Consider the following 14,078-nt stretch of genomic DNA (forward strand, 5'->3'; position numbering starts at 1 on the left):
GTTCTTACGTTACAACACTTTAACCATTTTCGAAGGGTATTCCAAACCTCGATCGGTAAGCTTAGCCTTTCCGTTTTTACGGCTTTTCTTTGGCGCTGCTTGTAATGCAAAGCGCATCAGGCTCCATCGCGGTTGCAGTCGCAGTCGCCGCCTCAGTCGACGTCGTTCTTAGCGTGGCTTTGTCTGGATTCCTGGTCGACGGGCGGCTATAAATGACAGGTGGCAGGGCCATTTCACTTTTAGTCTCGAGGTGTCGACGCAGGCGCAATGATCCACTGGCTAAGCAGTGAGCTCTCAAACCCAAAGATCGCTGAGAACCCCTCCTGAAATCTAATCTCTTTGGATTCTCCTAGCTATTCTTCTCGGGGTGTTGATCTCCGCACCGGGTGGCCATGGAAACACGATCAAGGAGCGCAATCTGTTCGCCACCGAGCTCTTCCAAACCCTGGCCACGGATCGTCAGGATGAGAACGTGATCATATCGCCGGTGTCCATCCAGCTGGCCCTGGGTCTGGCCTACTACGGAGCTGAGGGCAGAACGGCCGCGGAACTGCAGAAAACGCTGCACGCCTCCGCCAAGGAGAGCAAGGATGGCCTGGCCGAGAGCTACCACAACCTGCTCCACTCCTACATCAAGTCCAAGACCGTGCTGGAGATCGCCAACAAGGTGTACACCCGGGAAAACCTTAAGGTTTCGGACCACTTCCGCGAGGTGGCCCAAAGGTACTTCGACTCCGAGGTGGAGCCTCTGGACTTCAGCCGCGAAACGGATGCTGTGGAGCGGATCAACCGGTGGGTCAAGCAGCAGACGCAGGACAAGATCGAGCGGGTGGTGGACAGCCTGGAGCCGGACACCAACGTGGCCCTGATCAACGCCATCTACTTCAAGGCCCGCTGGGCACGACCCTTCAACGACGAAGATACCCGGGACCGGGAGTTCTGGCTGAGCGAGCGCCAATCCGTCCAGGTGCCCACGATGTTCGCCGACAACTGGTACTACTACGCCGACTATCCGGAGCTGGACGCCAAGGCCATCGAGCTGTTCTTCGAGAACATCAACCTGACCATGTGGTTCATCCTGCCCAACCAGCGCTCCGGTCTGCAGGTCTTGGAGCAGAAGCTCAAGGGCGTCGACTTCAAGCTGCTCGAGGAACGCTGGCAGTGGCAGAGTGTCTCCGTCTACCTGCCCAAGTTCAAGTTCGAGTTCGACACGGACCTCCGGCCCACGCTGCACAAGGTGAGGAAAGGGTCACTATAATGGTTTTCCAGGGGAGATAAGATCTTAGAGGGCCAGAGCTGGGGTCATAAACTGAGGTCTTTGTGGGACTGTCAGGAATTAAAATATTTAGATTTTGAACCCATCTAGGGGAGACCTTTCCAGAATGTCTCTTGATTACTTTGATTAGACCTTTCTAAAATCTTAGGCCCGTTTTCTTTTTTTCATGTTAAGCTGAGAGTAGGTTTTGAATTACATTTATCTTTATTGTAGTTTATTTAAAAAAGAGCTATGGTTCGATCATAACAGACATTTTTAAATATATTTGAGGAATAAGAATATAAATATAGTTATTTAAAGAAGTTAAATAAGGAATTACCAAAGAAAATTATTGTTCAGTAATTGCGTTAATATTTTAGTAATATCAACCATGAAATGCGTTTACTTTTCCTTTAAATCCCTTTTTTAGATGGGAATCAGTGCCATGTTCTCGGATGCAGCCGACTTCAGCAACATTTTCCAGGACTCGCCCATTGGCACTCGGATCACCAAGGTGCAGCACAAGACCTTCATCGACGTGAACGAGATCGGCTGCGAGGCGGCTGGCGTCAGTTGTAAGTCAAAAGGTGATCTGAAATTCCAAGATATAACCACCACCTTTTTGCCCCCCTTAGATGCTGCTGGGGTGCCCATGTCTCTGCCCCTGGACCCGAAGACTTTTGTGGCCGATCATCCGTTTGTGTTCATCATCCGCGATAAGCACGCCGTCTATTTCACCGGACATATTGTCAAGTTTTAATAAGCACACCATTACACATTCACTCAGATTAATCACTTTAAGCTGTAATCATTGCATACACCAATAAATGCGGAGAGCCTCCGAAACAATTTAGAATTCCATAAACTGGCATTTGTATCCCCGCACTGGATGGCACTTGCCCTCGTTCTTCACCAGGAACACTGAAAGAAACTCGGTCTGGTGTGGGCTATCTTATCACGTCGTAAGTGGAATACTCACTGTGTCTACGGTGCAGCCAACGCGCACAGTTGAAAACCAGCATGGAGCAGTACTCCATTTCCAGGTGGCAGCCGTTGAGGAAGGCGCAGATCAACCGGCCCCTGAATTCATCTGGACACGAGACACAATGGGACATATCGTCCTGAGAATGAGCTTTGGCTTGGGGAAACTCAACAGCAGCTAGTGCCACAACTAAGATCGTAAGAAAATGGATCTTCATTTCCACATCGACCGATTCGGAATGCCTTAGAAGTGGGAATGATTGTTCAGAACGAACATGACCCTCTCCTGCGCTGACAGGCGAATCGAATTCATTGTTTAAGGTAAAAATCCAATTACGGGTGTATTCGGGCATCAGATATGCAAGTCACAAGAAACCTGTTAAGTACACGGCGATAGCTAATAATATAAACTGTAGCTTGGTGGTCCGACGGTCGCGTAAGCCAAAAATAAACATTGAGGTAAGAAGCATTTAAGACTCCGAATATCGCCGAAGACAATTGCAATATTTAACTCGAAAATGACAAACATGAACGTGCGACCCCAAAATTAAGCAGAAAAAGTCGGAGAAAATAACCGAATATAATTAACGGCAACTGTATGCACTGTCGCACCTTTAAAGAGGTTTTAAGGGCTTACCTTTCGAATTGGTTGAACCAAAAACAATTAAAGCGATAAGGCCTGCGAACCCACTACTTTAAAAAAAGTGCAGGTGGCTTGCTAAAGACGTCGTTGTTTTATTTTAACTACACTAAAAATTAAAAATCGCGGTTTTTCTTTAAAGCAAATCTGTATATAAAAAATTTTAAAATACAATTAGTGAGTGCGTGAACTTAATTTGAGCCTTTAACTAATACTTGTATATATAGCCCCACGTTCTTTTAGAATATCTAGGAATTTAAGGGGTATGATATGTATTTTACTGAACAGGTACTCATAATCCGTTTTCAGTTTAATTTCAAGACAATTAAGGCTTAACTTAATTTGTGAATACACTTAATTTGATTGAAAACAAGAAAGAAAGCAAACTTCGGCAAGCCGAAGTTCATATACCCTTGCAGCTATTGCATGAATTAAATACTTTTGAAAATATTTAAATTATGATTTACTTGAGTATATGCTGAAAAACATTGAAACTATGATGATTTGCAGCTCAATTATAAGATAGTTATTTTATATATTTTTATTATTTCTATGGGAGCTATATGATATAGACGTCCGATTTTGATAAAATTTAAACCATAATTCTGAAATAATTAAACATTGCTATATGTCGAAGAACTAAACAAAAAATTAAAAAACAGAAAAGTTATAATTTTTTTTCATTTATTTTTCCGATTGTTCCTATGGGAGCTATATGCTATAGTCGTCCGATTTTGATGAAATTTAAACCGTAAATCGGAAATATTTAACCATTACTAAATGTCGAAGAACTAAACAAAAAATTAAAAAACAGCAAAGTTATAATTTTTTTCATTTATTTTTCCGATTGTTCCTATGGGAGCTATATGCTATAGTCGTCCGATCCGGCTCGTTCCGACTTATATACTACCTGCAATAGAAAGACAACTTTTGGGAAAGTTTCATGCAGATAGCTTTAAAACTGAGAGACTAGTTTGCATATAAACGGACGGACAGACGGACAGACGGACAGAAGGACAGACGGACATGGCTAGATCGACTCGCCTAGTGATGCTGATCAAGAATATATATACTTTATAGGGTCGGAGATGTCTCCTTCACTGCGTTGCAAACTTCTGACTGAAATTATAATACCCTCTGCAAGGGTATAAAGACAACAAAACAGGATATTATGCTATGCATTTAAAACCATAAAAACCAATTTAATGAATGGTTAAAAAATAAAGATTGCATTTAGAGGCATTATAAGATTGCATGATTAGTCCCGGATGCTAGGATCTGGGATTAGCTAAATGAACTGTCAGTTTGCGGGGAAACAAGTTTCCACAGCCCTCGATTTGGCAGGGGCAGCACTTGTGGCTTTTGTTTTAAAAGTGCCTGCACCATGCACCAAGCACCATGCACCATGCACCATGCACTTGCTGCAAGTCTTCCCCCTTTCGGGCGAGGCTCTTTAAAATTCCGCTCGCAAGGCGAAGAAACAAAGAAAACTTGTCGGGGGCAAGCGAGCGGTTCTAACAAAGGGACGAGCAGACATTACAATTGCAGAAAGATATCGGTCCGGATCTGTACCCGTTATTTTAAGAATACCGGTATTCGAGCGGAGAGCGAGAGAGAGAGAGAGAGACCGCCACGTGAGAGAGCGGCCTGCAGGGGAGTTCGGCACTTTTTGGAGTTCGTCTTTGGGGCCGATCGTCGATGGCTGTCAGTCTGCTGCGCGCCTCGCACGACCACTCAACTCTCGGCAGAGCGCATGCGCGAACGCATTGATCGGATCGTAACGTACCGAAACCAAAACCGAAACCGAAACGCAAGGTAACGAAACGCAACGGAGCAGCGACGGCCCCCGCGTTTTTTGCGCTTTTGCGTCTTTGCGTCTTTGCGCTTATCAAGTGCCGGGGATCGGTGAACGTGAACGGGAGTCCAGAAATCGGGCAGCTGTCGCGTGCAGTAGCCGAAAGAAGGAGTTTGCGGAAAGTAATGAAATGCCTGCAGTGTCTGTGTTTTCTGATCGGCCTGGAAATGTGCATCAATTATTTTAAATGGCCGGCCACCCCATCCCCCACCCCTGCGAAATGTCCCCAACCACATGCATAAATACAATTAGGCCGTAAGATCGGGCCTGACCATAGCCAAAGTTAATTCGGTGCGCGAACCAGTTTCCGCTGGAGCCGCAAAAATCGACAGGCACTCCGCAAATGTTTTTGCACGAGCGCGCCAAGAAATAATAAATACGCCTAAGCTCAAATTGTTGTCAGTTGGTTCGGCTTTTGTTGATTTATGTGCGCGATTAAAGGAAACAACCTCAACGCAGCCAGCCGAGAAACCGCAAAATAAGATAATAAATATAAATAATGCCAAAAGGCAGCACCCCCTCCCCCAGTGTCACCAGTGAAATACCTATGAATGCAAATCAAGCGAAAAACAAAGGCAAGAGACCTCAGCTGATAAAACGCCAGCGATAAGAACCTCGGATATATTCTCAGCCTCTCAAGCATGGATAACCCAAATCAAATGCCCGTGGAGCTAGAAAGGTGAGTGCCAGGCCCGGATTAAATTAAAACTAAATTTGTACACATTTTTTGAAGACTTAAGAAGCTTAACAGGACGTTCAATGGGTTTCATAGAACTTGTTTTTTCTGTGGGTGACAATCTTGAGCATCTCAGATGAATCTTTTGTTCAAAACTTGACCATAAATTAACTTTGTTTTCTTTTTGCATTTTGCTTTTATTTAACTTTTGGCGAATTTTTCTAATATTTTGCTGCTATAAACAATCAACATGTCACCGTTTGGCTTTAGACATAAGCGTAGTTAGCAATGTGGCCGATAAAGACGATCGAGTCCTTGTACTTGATGGCAAACACAAACGGATGGTCTGCCTCGAATTTCTTGGATCGCGAAAAGAGGCCCTTCAGCACTTGTTATGAAAAGAAATAAATGCATTTAATATAAAACTCAAATCATTTGGGTAACTACTTACGGCCAGTTTCCAGGGGTTGCTCGAGACCCGCTTCGGTGACCTCCACGTTGGCCTTGTGCTCCACTGCGTTGATAAAATGGCTAACAAACATGCGGTACATGTTGCTGAAGTCGCCGTCCCTCGAGAACATGGTGTGGACGCCCAACTAATTGAGAGCAATTTAAATAAACAATATTGTAAATATTGAGAATATGTGAATTCCTTAATATAAATAATAACAATTATTTGAATATAACTAATGCGCCCTACCTTTTTTTTCTCAATAACTAAAGCAATTTCAAAACATTTGTAGTTATGACATAAGAAAACAGTCTTAAAAAAATAATTTAACTTTCCCACTTTTTAAAATTTGTGAACCAGCTTCGACAGGTTTTAAAATTTTTTTTTTAGTTATCGCAGTGCTACTAATTATATGTTTTACCGTCTTTTCTAAATCAAACTTATGAAAGCTAAACAAGTTCTAAGTAAAATTGATTAGCGGTATGAATACTGTCCACGGCAATACCAAACAAAACCAATAATTTATTGACAACTGTCCAAAACAACGAAATCGAAACTCAATCGTGTTTGAAATAAGCGAGTAGTCAAACTTCGGGGAGACTCGATACCAGAACCGAGTCGTACTCACCTTCTTAAAGGGGCCCTCCAAGCCCGTGGCGAAGGTGACGCTGAACTTGGGCAGCAGCACCTCCACTTTGTGGGGGCTCATGGCGCCGATCTCGGCCAGCAGATTCTTGCCAGAGAGCGACTGCTGCAGGGAGCGCAGGCCGTCCTTGCGATTGGGCAGCAACAGCAGCATGGAGAAGTCGGGGTTCTGGTAGGGCAGCTCCACGACCTTGGCGTCCAGGGAGTTGACCTCGGCGTAGTTGAAGTTCTGCAGGGTCCACATGGTGTCCACCTTCACGGACTGCCCGCTGCCGGTGCGGAAGGAGCGCTTCTCGGTCTTGTCCAGCCGGAAGGCCTTCTGCCAGGCGGCGGAGTAGGCGACCCCGTTGACGATCACGCCCTCGGTGCGGTCGTTGAGCAGCTCGGGGCGGAGGATGTCCGTGATCTTGCCGTTGGTCTTGGTGGCCACCACCCGGTTGATCCCCTCCGCCGTGCGCTTGTTGTACGGCGGGTGGAAGTCCAGCTTGTCGATGGTCGAGTCGAACTGGCGCTGAGCCACATCGCGGAACGATCCCTTGTACTCCAGGTTCTCGTTGATGTAGATGTTGTTGGCCAGGCGGAAGTTGTTGTCGCGGGTCAGGGACTGCTGGTGGCTGCCGCTGCGCTGGCTCACCGCGTCCGCGTCCCCGGGCCCGAGGCGCAGACCCTGCTGAAGCTCCGAGGCCGTCTGACCCTTGGCCCCCACGAAGGCCAGCGCCATGGAGCTCTGGATCGTCGCCGGCGAGATGACCATGTTCTCGTTCAGGTGATCGACGCCCACGGCATTGTAGAGATCGGCGGCCAGCAAATTGCGATCGGCAGCGGCATCGTAGCCCACGGTCTTGGCCTGCGACACTGATGCTAGGAGGACTAAAAGAATCGACGCGAAACATGGCATTAGTGGCAATTTGTTTGCAGGCTCCGCCTTGCCAATCGAGTGCGCACTGAGAGAAACAAGCTATAACTCGACTGCACAACATACTGTATCACAATAATAGCGGTAACAGATCAGATTCACTTCAAATATTAACTTGAGTTGAAATATATATGGGTCATGAGCTTAAAATCAGATTTGGTTAACACGATTGGCTCAACATTTAGTTACGTGTTTTTATTAAAATAAGCAGCCTTTAAAAAAAATACGCTTTTGAGGAAAAAACTACAAAAATCCTTGTTATCAATCACAGATAAGAAGGTTCTTAAACATACTGCGCTTTGAACTTAATACACTTCCACGTTAATTCTTTTAACACGTGTTTTGAATTTTATATTCTTAAGCCAAATTATTTTTTGAAAAAATTTCAATAGTTTTCTCGCTGTGCATAAACCAGATCGTTTAATTGGGGCTTACGTAATAGGCAGCTGATGATGACAGCCATGGTCGTCACATAAATTGTTGATGGGCGTCTCCTGCTCCGCTTGATTCGCACTTGAGACTTCTCCGAGCTCGTCGAAATGTGAACTAAAATCACGGCGATCGGCGAACGGCTTTAGAGGCTGTTTGCAGTCGGATTTATACGCTAAATTCGGGCGATACAACGCCGTAACTCTCGGGCCCCGAAAACAGATCGTGTGTGTTTACAAATCATTTTTCACCTTTGGCTTGCCACGGGTGATTCTGTTTATTTGTCAGTGATTCGAGCGTTGATGATAAGGCGATAACCCCGGTTAGAGCTAGCATTGAAATCGCATACTAAGTAAGCATTGGAGAGACTCATATGTCCACGATGTGGCCGGCCAGCAGCAGGGTCTTGTCATTGCCGATGGCGTAGAAGAATGGGTGATTGATGACCAGGGGCAGGGCTCGTCGGAACAGATCGCCGAAGGCTGGAAGAACAGCGGGTTACAGGGCTTCTTAGCCACACAGTGAATCATGATCACTTACAAAAAGAATCGCCCGCGTCGCCGCCCTCCTCCTGCAGCTCCAGGAGACTGCTCTGCACCACTGCTCCCAAAGGGGGAGCCGAACTGGCCAATATGGAGCTGAAGACCTCGCTCAGCTGGATCTCCGATGTGAACAGCTTCGCCAGCCCCAGCTGCAAGATACATTTTTGTTAAGTAATAACTGACAGTGTCTGAAACCATCTATTTCTAGTGGTCGCTAGTGTCCTTTTAAATATTAAAATGGCGTTTAAAATTTTTCAGTAGGAAAACTTGTTTCAATGTTGAGAACTTATTTCAGAACTAATATTAAGATTCATTTATTTTGTGTTGACCGAATTACTAAATTTCAAGGCATCCATAGTTTAAAAGGCTCACAACTGATTGCTTTAGTGTTTTCTCCAGATATTTAAAATTGTTTAAAAATGTGGTACTTTACAGTTAGTAATGATATTGATGATATTTAAATATGGCTCTTATACCCTTAGGGGAATCTTTTAAAGACAAAAATAAATGTAGACCTATTGTGTTTTAAGCTTCCAGTACACATATTAATGCATTCATTTAACTAGTTTCTTATTATGACTACTTACTAAGAAATAATTATGCTAGAAAGCTATGTGGCTATTAGCTCACCTCTTTAAGTACTCCGTCCAGAGTAGAGTGGACCAGAACTTTGAATTTGGGCAGGGTAAGGGCCACCTTGCGCTCCTGGAGCTGCCCCCTCAGCTGCTGGAGGTCGGACTGCGCCAACTTCCGCTCCAAGTGGGCCAGCCCATCCGCCCGATTCGGGTACGCTATGAGCAGTCTCAGATCCGCGGTGGCGAAGGGCACCTCTATTAGTTGGGCATCCAGAGCTGGAACCTCGGCGTACCTGTAGCGGTGCTGGCCGAACATGGCCTCCACCAGCCTGGGGCGACTTCCTCCGGCGAAGAAATTGATGCTCTGTGTCTCAGCCGGGTCGAAGGCTTGGGCCCAGGGAGCGCGAAAGGTCAGTGCCGAGACGTGTAAGAAGGGCGTGTTGTGCTCGGCCAGGGACTCCAGTTGGGAGGCACTCACTAGCTCCCCCAGGCTGAAATTGCTGCGGCTCAGAAAAGAGTAGTTGATGTCCTGGGCCGCGTTCGAGGCACTTTCCCAGGCCAGGCGGTGGCAGCCAACGCCCATTTGGGAGGCCAAGGCCTCGAACTCATCGCGGAAGTTGAAGGTGAAGCGCTGCTGGGCGTAGAAGTCGCTGAGCAGTCTCAGGCGACAGCCAACTGCGGCGGACTGTTTGAGTTCCGACAGGAGGGCCTGGATGTCCCGAACCGCTTCCTTGGGACCACTGGCGTGCGTCAGCTCCAGAGCCTGCCGCAGTTCCCTTCCGGAATCCACAGAGCTCCCCGCATACAGCAGACTAAGGGCCGCCTGTACCAGCAAGGGGGAAACCACCACGTTTGCGTCCGGCTGGCTCAATCCCAGCTTAGTGGTCAGACGCAGGCCAAAGCGATGGCTTGAGGCAGTAGCTGCCGATCTGGCCGAGAGCTCAGCGCCGACTGGAAATGGTGGGACTATAGCCAATGCCAGAGCCACTAACAGGGCAAAAAGTAGCTCCCCGTGGATCATGTTTTTGGGAAATGCCTAGCTTCGACTAATGTTTATGATCCAGTGGCTTACACACAACTGAGCTACGCGCTCATTCATGGAAATTCAAATTAAATTGAGACATTGAGGTCATTGATTGGAGAGCTCCGCTGCCAAAGCTCGCCGTTGAAGGTCTTTGGTGATACGGAAAGTTCTGAGGGACGGAGAGTTCCCAAGATCTGAGAGAGATTTGGTGTGACGTAGAGCGGGAGATTCTATCCGGACAACTGGATATATCTCGCTCTGGAAATTCTCAAGTTCAGATAATCACTGGAGTGTGCCGATTCGACACTGCAACGCAAACATAGTTTAAAATCGAAACGGAAACCTACAAATATTCATTTCATATAATAGCCATTCTAGGGTAGTTAAACCAAAAATTGATGTCATTTTTACAAACAAAATTTATGAATGAAATTTTTTTTAATTTTTAAAATGGTACTTGAAGTCCAATAGAAAGAAAACCTTTATTTGGGCAAAGCCATCGCCAAGGGAATACAAATATATCCCATTATTAACGATATTTATAACTAATGCTTCATTAGAAAACATATGGTTTCACATTATCAAGAATAATAAGCCTTCTTTTCGCAGTTGTAATATTTTGATCCAAAAGGCATACTGAAGCAGAGTTCTGGTGATCAATCCGTCAAAAACTACAATTGATGTTATGTAACTATTTCAGAAAACTAATATTTTAATGGAAACGTCTTTAATAAATCTAGCGATGCAAAAAATTGACAACAATGCTAAGACAATAGTTGTTTAAACCACCTTCTATGCTTACGAATTTTGTATAACTCAGCCAAAGCTGACTTATCATTCTAAACCGCCCTATATTCGTACCAATTTATCTGAGTGTACGCAACCTTGACTGAGCGCGATTAATTATTCTCAGCTTTCAGCGGGAATTCCAATAACTCATCTCGTAGTCTGAGTGCTCCGCCCCGTTCCTCCCCCAGCAAGATTTTCCCAGCATTCTTTCACCAGCGTTCTCCAGTCAGATCTAGTGCGCATGAGGAAGTTCGCTCTTTTTGAATAATGATCGAGGAATTCCCCTTTGGATTTGGGCTGTGGACCCGGGGAAGGCGGCAGGTTGGCGGTGGCTCCCAAACAGGTTTGCCAACTTCCAGAAGCGGGCAAAAACCAATCGGCGGGAATCCAGAATAGCCATAGCCACTAGTCTCGACAAAGCAATGGAATGGCACAAGTCTCAATCGGAATGGGCGATGGAGGTCGCATTACTCTTATCAGCGCGGCACGAGGTTATCGGAGCTCAGTTTTCCATAAATACATGTTATACTTTATTGTGGTTTTCTTACAAATGCATCGACGTCAGGCTATGTTCGGAAACAAAGCCATCAATTACTAATTGTACACATCGCTTTTTGGTTCGTTTCTGGCGTTCATCGGCGTGGGATCCTCCACGTGACCCACGAAGAGCACTGTGTTATGCGCGCGGATGGCAAAGACGAAGGGCCGGTCGGCGATAAACTCCTTGGACTTGATGGGCAGCGACAGGGGCACGAACTTGGCATCTGGAAAAGAGGATTGTTAGTGAAGGGTGTTTGCTTGGGGGTCGAAAAGTAGCTGGCATCTTACAGGAAGCCGCCGAGGCCTCGGTGCCCGCCTCGCCCACGTCGATGTAGGCCTTCTGCAGGATCTTCTCCACGCGCACCGGCTGGTCGAGCAGCTTGGTCACCTGCGAGCTGGGCGTGAACATCTGCATCAGGCCCAGCTCCTTGAGCGGCTCGGTCATGTCCCGCTCGAACTCGATCCGGAACTTGGGCAGACGCACAGCGACGGACTGCCGGCGCAGCCGATGGGCCACCCGGTTGAGGTCGAACTCTGGCCGCGACAGTTGTTGCTCGAGGCTGGGCAGTCCGTTGCGCAGGTTGGGCAGCAGGATCAGCATGCTGGTGCCGCTGTCCTTGTAGGCCAGCTCCAGGGCGGTGGCCTCCAGCTCGGGCAGGTCGGCCAGGCCGTACACGTCGTCGTTGTACATCATGGCCACCTGGGAGGTCCGGCCGCCGGTGTGATGGAACTCGGCGGGCTGCGTGTCCATGATGGAGAACTCGTGCTCCCAGCGGCCCTTGAAGTGCACGGCGTTCACCAGCAGGGCCTGCATCTGGCCGTTGATGTCGTCGGTCGCGACCAAGTCGCGGATCTTGTTGCGTGTACTGTCTGCCACCCAGGCGTTGATCTTGTCTCTTGTCTCCTTGCCGCGGTCCATGTCCACGGGCTCGGTGCCGGCGTCGAAGTAGAACTTAGCGAAATCGTCGTAGCTGTGGTTGATGCCCCCCAGCCGCTGGTTGTAGAAGACCCTGGTGGCCAGGGTCAGGTCGGCCGCGCCCAGCGACTCCTTGAACTTGATCACTCGCTCGAAGTCCAGGGCCACGGCGCTGGCGCTCTCGCCGAACTCGCCGACCTCCTGCAGCTCGCGGAACGTCTTGCCCTCCGATGCGCCGTAGATCATGCCCAGCAGGGCATGCAGGGAGAAGGGCGATAAGACGACGTTGCGCAGCTGCAGCGGCCGCACGATCTTGTGGAAGAGCTTGCCGGTGAAGCGGTCCATGTAGCTGAAGGTGGGCGGCGGCCGAGTGGGCGGCGGGGTGGTGGGCTCGCGTCTCCGGAGGTCCACCTCCTCCACGTCCTCCAGGGCCTGTTGGTTGTTCTGAGATCTCCTGGCGGTGGCCAGAGAACGGGTGCCCAGTTCTGATCGTGGACCATAGCTACTATGCTGCCAGGCATTGTTCTGTTGCGCTAAGGTCTGGGCAACCATTAATAGAAGAAGCAGGATCGCTGAAAGAAACGTTTTTGAGAACAATGCCTAATGCGCGTGGGATAGAGGGGGAGGGGGCTTTCTACAACTCACTGGTTTTGCTCGCCATTTCTCTTATCTGCTATGATTGCTGGCTGAAAACCGATTTAAATGAATATATATTCTTTCGATCCGCCGATCCGCCGATCAGCTCGTTTTCAGCTGCGCTACAAAACTGATCGTTGCGAAACCAATCATCGACGTCGGAGCTGACCTTAGCCAAACGGCTTTAGGATGAGAGAGAACCGGTCCAGAACGCGACTCGTTAATGGAATCTCATTGCATGGGGCACTCAGTTCTGCGTTGTCGCTAGCGGGGAAGCCTCTCTTTCCAGACGGGGAAAAGCCCAATTCAGATTGCAGCTACACAAAGGAAAACACACAACATGTCATGGTGCATAGTATATGGCTGAGAGGGTGCGCTCAGGCGCTGCTTTTCCTCCATTTGGCGTTCTAGCTGCAGTTTCCACTGCTCTGACTGCTCCGACCGTGACTCACCGTTCGGTGATTTGGAGAAGGAAACCTGTTTAGTTTTCCGTTTATTTTTAGATGCTCTGTATCGGACTCGAAGTCGACTCATAACTCCTACATTTTCTGCTGACATTAGATAACTTTTCCACTTTGAATAAACGACCCAATTATATGAGCGCGAGAACTAATTAAGCATTCCACGGCGTCGGTTTGGAATCCCCAGATGAGACCACACAGCTTCGGTTTCTCTGCTTTCCTACACAGAGAAAATTAATCAAGTATATTGCACTCAATCTTCGTACTCAAAAAAAATCCAACAGCAAAAATTCTCACTTTGCGACCATTTTACTCAGTGTGAGTACAAATTTTCAAGAATGAAAAAACTCAAAATGAGAATCTATCAAAATAAATTGGCCAAAAATGTAACTAACATTTTCTTTCAACTTTATTGTTTGTTTTACATTATGTTATATTATTAAATTACGTGTTAAATTAAATCATTTTACTTAAGAAATATTTTTATGAAAAGCACATGCCTGGACTGAGAATTGAACCCGGAACCTTTCGCTCTCTGGATGTAAGCCTTAGCTACTCACCCACGCACGCTCTAACTTCTCAGTAAGCTAAAGCCGCACAACTATTTTATTTCAAAAGGAGAATTCGTAATTTAAGCAAAATATTTGCGGTATTTTTTTAGAAATGATAAAGAGTTACATAAATAAGCATTATAAAAACAAAAACAAAAAAAACGAAAGCGACAAAGTGAACTCGGAACCTCAAAAC

General features: G+C 47.0%; 6 protein-coding genes across 8 annotated transcripts in view; 2 read left to right on the forward strand and 4 right to left on the reverse strand.

Annotated features, from left to right (window-relative positions):
• The first annotated feature begins 209 nt into the window (after positions 1-209).
• On the forward strand, positions 210-2,111 carry LOC108147353 (serine protease inhibitor 42Dd). The gene is made up of 4 exons (XM_017273782.2): positions 210-286; positions 354-1,237; positions 1,686-1,830; positions 1,891-2,111. Exons 1-4 carry the CDS (start codon positions 268-270, stop codon positions 2,013-2,015), a joined length of 1,173 nt encoding a protein of 390 aa, XP_017129271.1. The 5' UTR covers positions 210-267; the 3' UTR covers positions 2,016-2,111.
• Positions 1,988-2,476, reverse strand: LOC108147355. The gene is made up of 2 exons (XM_017273785.1): positions 2,235-2,476; positions 1,988-2,176 (listed from the first exon to the last, which is right to left on the reverse strand). Exons 1-2 carry the CDS (start codon positions 2,452-2,454, stop codon positions 2,106-2,108), a joined length of 291 nt encoding a protein of 96 aa, XP_017129274.1. The 5' UTR covers positions 2,455-2,476; the 3' UTR covers positions 1,988-2,105.
• A 2,105-nt stretch (positions 2,477-4,581) lies between these two features.
• The window catches only part of LOC121467596 (putative uncharacterized protein DDB_G0287599), a 42,431-nt gene continuing 32,934 nt past the window's right edge, over positions 4,582-14,078 (forward strand). The window contains exon 1 of one of the 3 annotated variants that reach the window (XR_005977662.1): positions 4,582-5,410. The gene's annotated coding sequence lies outside the window, so the exon portion shown is untranslated. The remainder of the gene's footprint in view (positions 5,411-14,078) is intronic. The other 2 variants (XR_005977663.1, XM_041709406.1) reach the window with 2 other exon arrangements.
• On the reverse strand, positions 5,584-7,991 carry LOC108147352 (serine protease inhibitor 42Dd). Its single transcript, XM_017273781.2, has 4 exons — positions 7,855-7,991; positions 6,487-7,373; positions 5,859-6,003; positions 5,584-5,795 (listed from the first exon to the last, which is right to left on the reverse strand). The coding sequence occupies exons 1-4, from the start codon at positions 7,880-7,882 to the stop codon at positions 5,674-5,676; spliced, it is 1,182 nt and encodes a 393-aa protein (XP_017129270.1). The 5' UTR covers positions 7,883-7,991; the 3' UTR covers positions 5,584-5,673.
• LOC108147351 (alaserpin) lies at positions 8,077-10,050 on the reverse strand. Its single transcript, XM_017273780.1, has 3 exons — positions 9,021-10,050; positions 8,389-8,539; positions 8,077-8,330 (listed from the first exon to the last, which is right to left on the reverse strand). Exons 1-3 carry the CDS (start codon positions 9,984-9,986, stop codon positions 8,218-8,220), a joined length of 1,230 nt encoding a protein of 409 aa, XP_017129269.1. The 5' UTR covers positions 9,987-10,050; the 3' UTR covers positions 8,077-8,217.
• Positions 11,285-13,017, reverse strand: LOC108147349 (alaserpin). The gene is made up of 3 exons (XM_017273779.2): positions 12,880-13,017; positions 11,607-12,806; positions 11,285-11,542 (listed from the first exon to the last, which is right to left on the reverse strand). The coding sequence occupies exons 1-3, from the start codon at positions 12,893-12,895 to the stop codon at positions 11,373-11,375; spliced, it is 1,386 nt and encodes a 461-aa protein (XP_017129268.1). The 5' UTR covers positions 12,896-13,017; the 3' UTR covers positions 11,285-11,372.

This window comes from Drosophila elegans, unplaced genomic scaffold, assembly GCF_018152505.1.
Source record: "Drosophila elegans isolate 14027-0461.03 unplaced genomic scaffold, ASM1815250v1 contig_133, whole genome shotgun sequence".
Lineage (NCBI taxonomy): Eukaryota > Metazoa > Arthropoda > Insecta > Diptera > Drosophilidae > Drosophila > Drosophila elegans.

Excerpts from the sequence above, each read along its gene's own strand:
- LOC108147353 (XM_017273782.2), top strand. Across the intron at positions 1,238-1,685 it reads TCCGGCCCACGCTGCACAAG|ATGGGAATCAGTGCCATGTT; the intron begins GTGAGGAAAGGG and ends TCCCTTTTTTAG. Across the intron at positions 1,831-1,890 it reads CGAGGCGGCTGGCGTCAGTT|ATGCTGCTGGGGTGCCCATG; the intron begins GTAAGTCAAAAG and ends TGCCCCCCTTAG.
- LOC108147355 (XM_017273785.1), bottom strand. The coding sequence starts at position 2,454 with ATGAAGATCCATTTTCTTACGATCTTAGTTGTGGCACTAGCTGCTGTT. Across the intron at positions 2,177-2,234 it reads TTGGCTGCACCGTAGACACA|TGTTCCTGGTGAAGAACGAG; the intron begins GTGAGTATTCCA and ends AGTTTCTTTCAG.
- LOC108147352 (XM_017273781.2), bottom strand. The coding sequence starts at position 7,882 with ATGGCTGTCATCATCAGCTGCCTATTAC. Across the intron at positions 7,374-7,854 it reads CATCATCAGCTGCCTATTAC|TCCTCCTAGCATCAGTGTCG; the intron begins GTAAGCCCCAAT and ends CGATTCTTTTAG. Across the intron at positions 6,004-6,486 it reads TGGAGGGCCCCTTTAAGAAG|TTGGGCGTCCACACCATGTT; the intron begins GTGAGTACGACT and ends GCTCTCAATTAG.
- LOC108147351 (XM_017273780.1), bottom strand. The coding sequence starts at position 9,986 with ATGATCCACGGGGAGCTACTTTTTGCCCTGTTAGTGGCTCTGGCATTG. Across the intron at positions 8,540-9,020 it reads TGGACGGAGTACTTAAAGAG|CTGGGGCTGGCGAAGCTGTT; the intron begins GTGAGCTAATAG and ends TGTATCTTGCAG. Across the intron at positions 8,331-8,388 it reads CGACGCGGGCGATTCTTTTT|CCTTCGGCGATCTGTTCCGA; the intron begins GTAAGTGATCAT and ends CTGTTCTTCCAG.
- LOC108147349 (XM_017273779.2), bottom strand. Across the intron at positions 11,543-11,606 it reads CGAGGCCTCGGCGGCTTCCT|ATGCCAAGTTCGTGCCCCTG; the intron begins GTAAGATGCCAG and ends CCTCTTTTCCAG.